At 37.9% G+C, this 10,092-nt stretch overlaps 2 protein-coding genes across 2 annotated transcripts; one reads left to right on the top strand and one right to left on the bottom strand.

Moving 5' to 3' along the window:
• Window positions 1–1,779: 1,779 nt before the first annotated feature.
• LOC116306012 (collagen triple helix repeat-containing protein 1) lies at window positions 1,780–3,784 on the bottom strand. Its single transcript, XM_031716044.2, has 3 exons — window positions 3,624–3,784; window positions 2,882–3,142; window positions 1,780–2,174 (listed from the first exon to the last, which is right to left on the bottom strand). Exons 1-3 carry the CDS (start codon window positions 3,687–3,689, stop codon window positions 1,827–1,829), a joined length of 675 nt encoding a protein of 224 aa, XP_031571904.2. The 5' UTR covers window positions 3,690–3,784; the 3' UTR covers window positions 1,780–1,826.
• A 398-nt stretch (window positions 3,785–4,182) lies between these two features.
• LOC116306041 (ciliary microtubule-associated protein 3) lies at window positions 4,183–9,871 on the top strand. The gene is made up of 9 exons (XM_031716070.2): window positions 4,183–4,317; window positions 4,397–4,536; window positions 5,051–5,149; window positions 5,432–5,545; window positions 6,317–6,339; window positions 7,179–7,305; window positions 8,259–8,371; window positions 9,187–9,262; window positions 9,640–9,871. The coding sequence occupies exons 1-9, from the start codon at window positions 4,293–4,295 to the stop codon at window positions 9,703–9,705; spliced, it is 783 nt and encodes a 260-aa protein (XP_031571930.2). The 5' UTR covers window positions 4,183–4,292; the 3' UTR covers window positions 9,706–9,871.
• The last annotated feature ends 221 nt before the right edge of the window (window positions 9,872–10,092 follow it).

Raw genomic sequence — 10,092 nt, forward strand, 5'->3', positions numbered from 1 at the left:
CAGCGGTGTTGTGAGACAGCACCGTAAGTAACATCCCTTGTGAAACCTTTCTCGCTGTCAAACATACTAAAGTTTGAGTTAAAATTTTAACGACATAACATGACCTTGTAATTGTCATACATACTAAAGCTTTGATTTTTTGCAGATGAGCTTGTGATGATACTAAAATGCAGAGGTTTTACCAATAGTCTGTGAGCAGACAGTCCAGAGTAAAGTCTATTGGGCTTCCTGTGTACATGTGAGCAAAGGGCACTGGTAGGTTCTCAGAAAAATTCTTCAAAGTACTAATGATTTTGTACTTAAAATTCCTGTTCTTGTTGTTTTGATATCGGTTTGCATTCTTGTTCACTGAACGGTACAACAACGTGTCGACAACGTGACCATTGTTCCGCTTTCTCCCAAAAACTGAAAACCTATCAACTGAGCTGCCCCTTTTACGTCAGACTCTATTGATTCTAGCCTATCTTTCCATTCTTTCTGTGCCAATTGAGAAGACTTAAAGAGGAAAAACCATCATGCGAAAAAGTAAAAATAAAGCAGATTACGATTAAACATACTCATGGAAGTGCGTACGAAAGCGTTAGCTATACAGCGAATCGAAATATGCGGCGAACAATTTAAATATCTATTGTTCTGTACTAACTAGCGACTGACTAGCTTCTCTTTATGTTTTTAGGCTTGTCAGTCGCTAGTCGGTGCTAGTCAGTGCCATGTTTTGATTCGGTATTTATTGGGCTAGGGATATTAATATCTCGTTGTCATGGTAACAATTTGGGTCAACGATTATATGACGTCATTTGTTGTTGCGTTGGTGAATGATACCTCCCACAAAGATCTACTCTACCCTCCCCTTCCTTGCCAGCCCTTTTATGTGTTTTAAACTATCGGCGTAAAAGTTGTCAACACAGGCAACCCAAGCTTTGCTTTTAAGGATGTCTTCATAGTTTAGATATTTGCTGAGTATGGCTAAAACGGGTAGAAATATAAATAACATTACAGCATCCTGTTGCTGCTGGTTTGGTCGCACAATGCAAGCGTGCATACTGAGAAGAGTCTCAACAATGACGTACTAAACAATATCCTAGCGTGCACCGTATCACGTTCACTGAGCTAATCCCTCCAAGAAGCTACAATAATAATATGATAATTCTAAGCCGGGAAGTCAAAGACTTGATACTACAGGCAGTCACAACAGGAAACACAGTCAATCCACGAGTTTACCCAGCACGCTAACCCCCGATCCTGACCTCATATTCGTGAGCTAATGAAACTTTTTAAACCACAAAACAAACATACGAAAATTACTTTGGTAAATATTATGCTGATAAAAAGGCAAGTAGGGGCGGGTTGTAGATGATGATAACCATTAATGGTTACGCCTTAGATAATTGTACAACCATGATAACTGACTCGCATGAGCAAGGACAGCAGAACACACTACAAATATATGTGTAGGGGGAGGAGGGCTTTGATTGGAAACATAGCGGACTATAGCTACTATGTATAAAGAGCTAAAATGAAAGAGCTTGGATTGGAAAATATGGCAGACCAATATGCGTAAGACTAAACAGGGGGCTTAGAATGAAAAATATGGCAGACTAGTGTGTATAAGATTGAAAAAGGGAACTTAGAATTGTTAATCATGGCGTTATCTGCTCAACACTCGTTCCATACTTTTCTTTTTTCTTCTTCTTCATTTTTTTTATTTTTATTTATTTATTTATTTTTTTTATTTTTATTTTTTTTACCGAATGATTTTCATGAAAGCAGCCCTTGAAATATCAACCCAAAATATTCAATTTATTCATGTTACTTTCTTTTCAGACTTATGATTGTTGAGGGGGCACTTCTTCAACAACGATCCTTGATGCAGATTTCCAACCAGTGTGAGCATCAGCGCTGCCGTACCCTTGACAGTTGCCTACCCAGAATCCAACGCGTACTGAACCCTTGGGAATGTTGTTGCAATAGCCCTCGATGTGACGATGGCGGTGCATGTCTTGGTTTAGTTTCATATAGTAAATGCCCTCTATAGATAAGGGACCTGTACATTCTGCGCCGTTGAATGTAAGATACCATCGCCTGCAGCAACTGGTACAACTAGCGATTCTAAGGTTTCCAGAGTAAAATACGCGCAGGGATGTGCGGCTTTCCTTTTTAGTGAAAACACATTCCTAGGGGAAGAAAAAACGAAACGAAATAAAATGAAATGAAATGAAATGAAGAAAGTAAAGACTGAATGAAAATGGGAAGTAAAGAAAGGAAAAACGATGAAGATATACTATATACAAAAGAAAAGAAAAGAAAAGAAAAGAAAGTATTGCGGTTCATTCTTGTTATGCATGCGTGACTTCTCCGCCTTCAAGTTGGTTGCATGACACCCATGACGCCTTGAACCTAACCTACTCCTCCCTCGATCATAAATTTTGAATCTTGTTCTCTAAGATTATTTCTCTTAAGAAAATCTATCTTGTCCGTTTTCATTAGTATCATCACTGCCCTATTAACAGAAAGGCAACAATAGCATCTTTTCTTTTTTGATAAAGGTTTAGCTTCGTTTTGTATGTATCCGGCTGGCTGCTCATCAGCCATTCTCAATCACACGCGCCCACTAGCGATTTTTTCTGTCGCGACGAAAAAGGTTCGGTGGACGTCAATCTCAAGGCGTTTCCATAACAATGTCGGAAAACACAAAGCTATAAGGGCACGTGCCTATATAGAATGTCATGGAAATGCCTTTGATTGACGTCCACCAAAAGCTTCTTTGTCGCGACAGAAACAATCGCTAGAGCGGCGCGTGTGACTGAGAATGGCTGTAACACTATTAAAAGTCAATGCGCCAAAATAATTATTTCACTTGGTCATGCAAGGCTGACCTTACCTGAATAAGTCCTATGTCTTTGCTATCTGCGCGTTTCCATGCACATTGCTTCCAGTTTCGATCAAGAGTTGTTGACCCGCCGCTGTTGCCTTTAGGACCTGGTGCTCCACGTTCACCTTTAATTCCAGGTGCTCCGGCTTCTCCCTTCGCATCACGTCCATCTCTGCCTGGAGATCCAGGTAAGCCATTGTTACCAGGGACACCATTGTTGCCAGGAAGACCCGCAGGACCAGGAAGACCCGCGGGACCCTGAGGGCAATTCTACAGAAACAATGTGTCAGTTATAATTCTTCGATTGCATGTTACATCATCACTGCCTCTCAGGGGAGCGTTGGTGCCATTTAACAAAAGATTTCTCATTAGCACCCATTGTTAACGGCACCACAATGGCCGCCATGCTTTTGTCTTTTAACTCTCTTGGGAAGAGAATGAAAAGTAGGAAGTAAGGAAGGCAGCAACTTATTGTAGTTTATACACGTTAATATTTTACAGGTCACGCACATAAATATGAAAGCATATATACGATTTTTATATCGATAATTCTTCTGGAGAAAAAATGTATCCATTTATATCGGAAAAAATTGCCCATACATTCGGAATATTTGCTAGTATTTAGTGCCGATGTGAAATTAGCGCATTCATTTTCATGACTTTATTAAATGCGTACAAGAGTGTAAGAAAAGCAATTTATACCAAAAACTATAAACTAAAAAATAATAAAGTTGATGAAAGTAAAACTTACCGCTGCTCCAAAGGAGAGATGGATATTCAGACAAGCAGCCAACAAGAAGAGGAACATCCCTTGCATCCTGACGACTATTTGGCTTATACTTCAACAGTCTTCAGTTAAAATGAATCCAACTGCGTTATTTGGTTCATATATAATCGATTGCTATCACACGGAGATTGTGTTCCAAGTACTATAATTAGCTAGCCTGTTGTTCTAGAATGTCAATTCACACGTCAGCTTACACTGGATGTTTTTACCAGGTGTTCTGTGGAAGCTGGACGTGACAATATTAGCAGTTGAATCTCAAAAAGTCCTGATAAACATCACGCATAAGCTAAAAAGGGTTAAAAGTCATGGCGCATCTTATACAACGGGGTGTACAAGATGTATTCACAATCTACTAAAAAAGTATCTTCGGCCCGCGCGGATGCTCCGCTACTATCAGCATTAATTCATTAATTAATAAACTAATTAAGCGCGGGGGGGGGGGGGGGGGGGGACAAGTTGTTACAAATATTTCTTGAAATTTTTCCTTCGTCTTTCTTCTGGTATTTTTTAGAAGACACGTGTACTTGTTGGGCTTCCTGTGGCAATCGCCAATACCGTAAGTCAGCGGTATTTCCATGACAACCTCTCGTAAATAATTCCACAAGACGCCATTTTGTTCAACACGAAGACAAAATGTTCTCTTTATTTCCGAGCGAAAGTACGTTATTTTTTACTATTTTGAATTTATTTGAATTAATTTAACGTGTTTTTATAATGGCTATTTTGTTTTATTCTAGCTTCCCAGAATAATGTGTCGTTCGGCACGACAATGGACCGTCCAATGCTTCCCTTGAAGATTCCTCCAACCCGTTTTGGAAACGAGATGTTTTCTGGAGGCAGTCCGCATATCGGTCCTGGAAGCTACGATAATGCAGAGGTAACACGAAGAATCTCCTTTAACTAAGGCTACAAGATGAAAATTTTGATATTTAAATGAGATGTTTAGAACATACTGTAAGGTTCAGTCTGTCACACTTGACACCCCGCTTGTGGTAGAATAAGAAAGTAGTGTGTTGTTACCTTGTTAATATTTGTTGTATATTGTGTTTAATGAATATATGCAGTTTCTAATAGTATTTAGAATGGCAAGTTGTTTTTCTCATAGGAGCATTGTTCTTTGTTGTTGTTGATTATTTTGTTGTTGTTGTTGTTGTTGTTGCTGGTTGCATGTGTTGCAGATGTGGCCATTGTCACGGTTATCACATAAAACGATTTTGCCCCAAGTTTATGTCTAGATCTTTAGATTCAAAAGTTATTCTCTTTTCTTTCTTTTTTCTTGGATTATTCAATTTACCCCACATTACATCCCATTTCTCTCTTCTTCCTCCTTCTTAACATTATATTCCAACAATTAACCATAGTATTTTAATTCGTTCACTCTTTTCTAATAGGTCAGTGCATTTGTTTATGAGATGGAACAGAAACCTGTCTGCAATAGAGGTTATTCTCTTGGAGCCAGAACAGCAGAAAGATTCCCAAAACCTAGTCATGTAAGTGGAAAAAAAGATTTAACATGCAAAAGTATAACTGTCAATAATGTATTTGCATAATGTGATGCATAGGCTTTGGTACAATAGACTGACGCACAAAATATACATGTCTTTTATATCTTTTTGCTAAAGATATAAAGGTGTGTAAGACTTCTTTTGCTAGAATTTCTAGTCACTCCATGTTCAAATATTTATTTTCTGCAAGTACATAGTTTGTGTGTATATCATTTAGCAGTGTTCTTTACATTTAACTTTTTTATCTACCAACTGATTGATTTACAGATGGATGTTCCTGGACCACCGACCCATCAACCCATCGTCAGTAAACCAGTAGAATTTGACCCAGACTTTAAACCATTTCTTGTGGGGTCAACAAGATTTCCTGAAATATCCAAGGTATTCTACCTGTTTTTGTTATGATTCTACTGTCCACTTTTTGTGCTTCAGCCTTACATATACAATACCCAGACAGCAATTTTTGGCTTTTATCATTCAGTTTTGAAATAGCAATCAATTATGGTACAGTCTAAAACCTAGACTTTTTATTGAACCCTAAAACAACCTCTACGAAGCTGATATAAGTCTTGATCTAACTCATGGCATGGCTAACTCACAGATTGAACCCTGAAACAACCTCTGGGCTGATCAAAATCAGAGTATGGTTACTCTCACACGTCAGTTCAAATTCAGCTTACTCGCTAACTGAACAACCTCTGGGCAGATCAAAATCAGGAAATGGCTTACTCGCAGATTGAACCCTGAAACAACCTTTGGGCTGATCTAAGTCAGGGCATGGCTAACTCACAGATAGAACCCTGAAACAACCTCTGGGCTGATCTAAGTCAGGGCATGGCTAACTCACAGATTGAACCCTGAAACAACCTCTAGGGTGATCTAAGTCAGGGCTTGGCTAACTCACAGATGGAATTGGAATTTTCCATATTATAGGCTTTATAAAAGAAGGATAATGCATAAAATCCCAAATTAAAGACCTAAGGAATTATACATCTGATGCTGAGTCCAGGAAATATCAACCTGAGACTAGAAAGATGAGATATATGTGGACTTACCACCATGATATATCAAATAGAAAACCTACATTACCAAACCCTGTATAAATTAAAATTTAATTTTCAATGCTTTTTTTCCTTTTTATGATGAAAACAGAGTAATGTTGTCCAAGAACCTGGGTAAGTCTTTTTTTCAGTAATAATTTTGAGACCAGTTCCATGTAATAATGATATTTTTTTCAGGAAATATGTGTAATTTCATACTTCTGTTTCTGAATCCCTAATACGCAGAATTGAAATATAGAGACCAATTTGATTAACTGTCATTCTGGTCCCAGTTATATGAAGCCTGGATAGCACTATCCAAAGAATGATTTCTTATCCAGTGAATAAGTAAATAAATTTATCCAGTACTGACTAGCAACTCCCTAGCCCCATGTTCACATGGAAACCAGAAAGCGTTTTCGCACATATAAGATACTTGTCAGTCCAAAACAATAATTATTCTTACAGTACACTCAACAAAATTTCTCTGATTGGTCGAGAGGAGTACAATTATAGCGTTAATTGTACTCCGTAGGAGTACCAAATTAAGTCGCTATGGCAACATGGCCAAAACAATGTCAAAACAATTATTTTCTATCATTTTGTACTTAAAAAACAGTTAAATAAAATTTTAAAGTCATAAGAACAGTCTAATCTTTTCTTTGCATTTCAGTTGCGCGATGGACTGAAAATCGGCCACCAAATAGACAAAGATGAACGGCGTTGCTTCGCATTTTTTACTGAAATTTTGTTGAGTGAACTATAAACAAATAATCGCTTGATCTTCTTGTACGATTTGGAATCAAGGCTCATGCAATTACAAGAACTTTCAAAACATTACTCGTGTCTATTAATTTCCAAATTGTACTCGAGATCGTGAGATTTCCTATACAAATTGGTTGCCATATTTTGATTGGGTATATATAGTTGATGTAATAATAAAAGATATATTATTTTGTACTGTGTTTTATCAGGGCAGGTACATACGAACATGACATTCCCACAAACAGGAAGATGAAGTACCATGGTTCATTTGGAGGGCCGCAGACCCTCATTACGTCAGTCAAAATAAAATGCAATGATTTTGGAGAGAAAGATATTGTAAGTACAAGACTCAATCATGTTGTAATTTGTCCTTATTTAACAATCTTTGTCACCACCCTTTTCTATGATAGCAAACTACTGCATTGTGGTCTAGCTAGGGTACAAACAACTTTTGTTTTATCAAGTCTAAATCCTTTATTTTAGACCTATACAGGGTTGTAGCCAGTATTTTGCAAAGGGGTAGATCTAAATTAAAAGAACCTGCCATTTTGTTTGAGCCCCTGAAATGTCGAACCAAAAAAAAAAAAAACAAAAAAAACACGAAAATCTGGCATTGTTTTATTTTTACACAAAAAATTGAAAATTACTGCATATATTCTAAAAAAAAACCCCAATTTTATTGCCACAAAGGGTGAGGGGGGTACTAGTCCTCTTCCCCCACCCCCGTGTACACCCCTGCTAGAGTCCAAACACTATATAACGAAACAGTACTTAGAATAACTAGCACCTATACAATGTGTACTAGATAGCACAGATGGAACAAATAGACATCACACTATTTAGGGCATAATAGATTGAGTGATTATTCACAGAGTAAAGGTGTTTGCACTCTACTCTATCTTTAGCCTGTGTGCATCTGAACACAAACTGTTTGTTAGGTTCATCTGCAAATCAGCAACAGATTTCTTGTTCTAGACCCCGTGCAATGTAGCTAGAAATATGAACTAAAATGTGATTGGTTAATCCCTACACACATTCTTACACACCCTCTCATTTGCTGTTTAGTGTTATTCAAACCAGGCTGTACTCTATCTGTGGATCATTGTTGAATTCACTTACGTCCCACTTTACACTCTAATTCACCCTCTCATTTGCTGCTTAGTGTTACTCAAACCAGGCTGTACTCTATCTGTGGATCATTGTTGGGTTTACTTACATTTTCAATTTCAAATAATGTAGTTCATGATAAAGTTAAATGTTTTTGGGTTTTTGTCTTGTTCATTTTTTAGTGCAACACGTGCAAAAATAATCCTATTGGTGATTATTATGAATACAAGAAGAAACATTTTTGTCGAAAATGTTACAACCAACACTTAGAAAGCCAGAAAAAGTATCCAAAGAGGTATTGTTTTGCGTAATGATATACTTGATTTTTATGTTAGAGTTAATTACCGAGAACGGAGGCAATAAGCCATATACATCCTGAGGGCCGCAGTCCCGAGGGATGTATAGGCTTATTGCCGACATTCGAGGTAATTAAGTATTTTATTTATCAATTGAGAAGGTTTTCTATCAAATGTTGCTCATTATAAATGCGAATGGTCTACATATAGTTATTAACCGGGTTAATAACTATATATTGACCTCGCATTTATAATGAGGGCTGTAACAAAAACAAAGCCTTGTGAATAACAAAGGAAACCGTGTCAATTGAGAAATGAGTAAATATCCATACCTCCCCCACAGAAGATGTTCTATAGATGGGGAGGGTCTGAGGAGAGTAAATTGTGTAGTTACAGAAAATATCCATACCTCCCCCACAGAGAGGGATTGCAATTTCCAAGGGGTGGGGAGGGTCTGAGGAGGGTCATATTGCGTAGTTCCATAAAATATCCATACCTCCCCCCACAGAGAGGGATTGGAATTCCCTAGGGGTGGGGAGGGTCTGAGGAGGGTATATTATGTAGTTCCATAAAATACCAATACCTACCCCATGGAGAGGGATTGGAATTTCCAAGGGGTGGGGTGGGTCTGAGGAGGGTATATTATGTAGTTCCATAAAATATCCATACCTTCCCCATGGAGGGGGATTGGAATTTCCAAGGGGTGGGGAGGGTCTGAGGAGAGTACAGAAAATATCCATACCTCCCCCATGAAGAGGGATTGAGAGTCAAAAAGGATGGAGACTTATCATTTCTTTTGTGTTTTTGTTGACAGTTATCTCATGAAGTTTTATAAAGTCAGAGATTGTTCTCTGATTCATGACCATGAAGGAACAAATGCCAGATTAATGGTAAGGTATTTTCTTTTTATTAGGCTGCGTTCATAATGTATGGCAGAGGGGGGGGGGGGGGGGCAGGTGAAAATTTGAAATGTCCAGAATAATTCTTAACACCCCCCTTAAAGTCATGCAAAAAAATGCGATCCCCCCTAAGCAAGGCTTGTAGCTTCTTCCAACAATCGTGCATCCCCCCATTTTTCTGATAAAAACTTTCCCATCCCCCACTTTTTCCTACCAAAATTTTCCCGATCCCCCCTCAATTTCACCTGCCCCCCCCCCCTCTTCCATACATCATGAATGCAGCCTTACTGATGATAGAAATGACAATAATCATTGATAACGATTTGTAAATCATAAATTGATTCTTGAATTAACTTTTTTTATTACAGCTTAAATCTGAAAAAGATATCGAAAAGCAGCGCTACCGTGAAGCATATATGAGTCTTTACTTTTAAAAGTAAAATCACTTATTTAAAGAAAATGTTTCAAGCTACAGTAACTGATACTACCTCAAAACATCAGAGATGCGTCAGCTGAAAAGTGGAATTTTATATGAAATACTTTGTAAATAATTTTCATAGAACTGAGTGAAAAATTAAAGTGTAGATAAGGGTGACAAGATATCTTTGTCAGTTTTATGTCGTACAAGTCATTTGTAACTTTCACGTCCATTATTATTCGCAATTGCAGTGACAATAAAGCATTTCGAAACATATCACAATAAATCTAAACTTAAATTAGCCCAGAGGCCGTTTCAGTGTTCGATCAGTGAGTTAGCCATGCCTTGACTTAGATCAGCCCAGAGGTTGTTTCAGGGTTCAATCTGTGAGTTAGCCATGCCC

Source organism: Actinia tenebrosa, unplaced genomic scaffold (assembly GCF_029948245.1).
Source record: "Actinia tenebrosa isolate PJP-AT-01 unplaced genomic scaffold, QUT_ActTen_1.0 PGA_scaffold5__44_contigs__length_20552954, whole genome shotgun sequence".
Taxonomy (NCBI): domain Eukaryota; kingdom Metazoa; phylum Cnidaria; class Anthozoa; order Actiniaria; family Actiniidae; genus Actinia; species Actinia tenebrosa.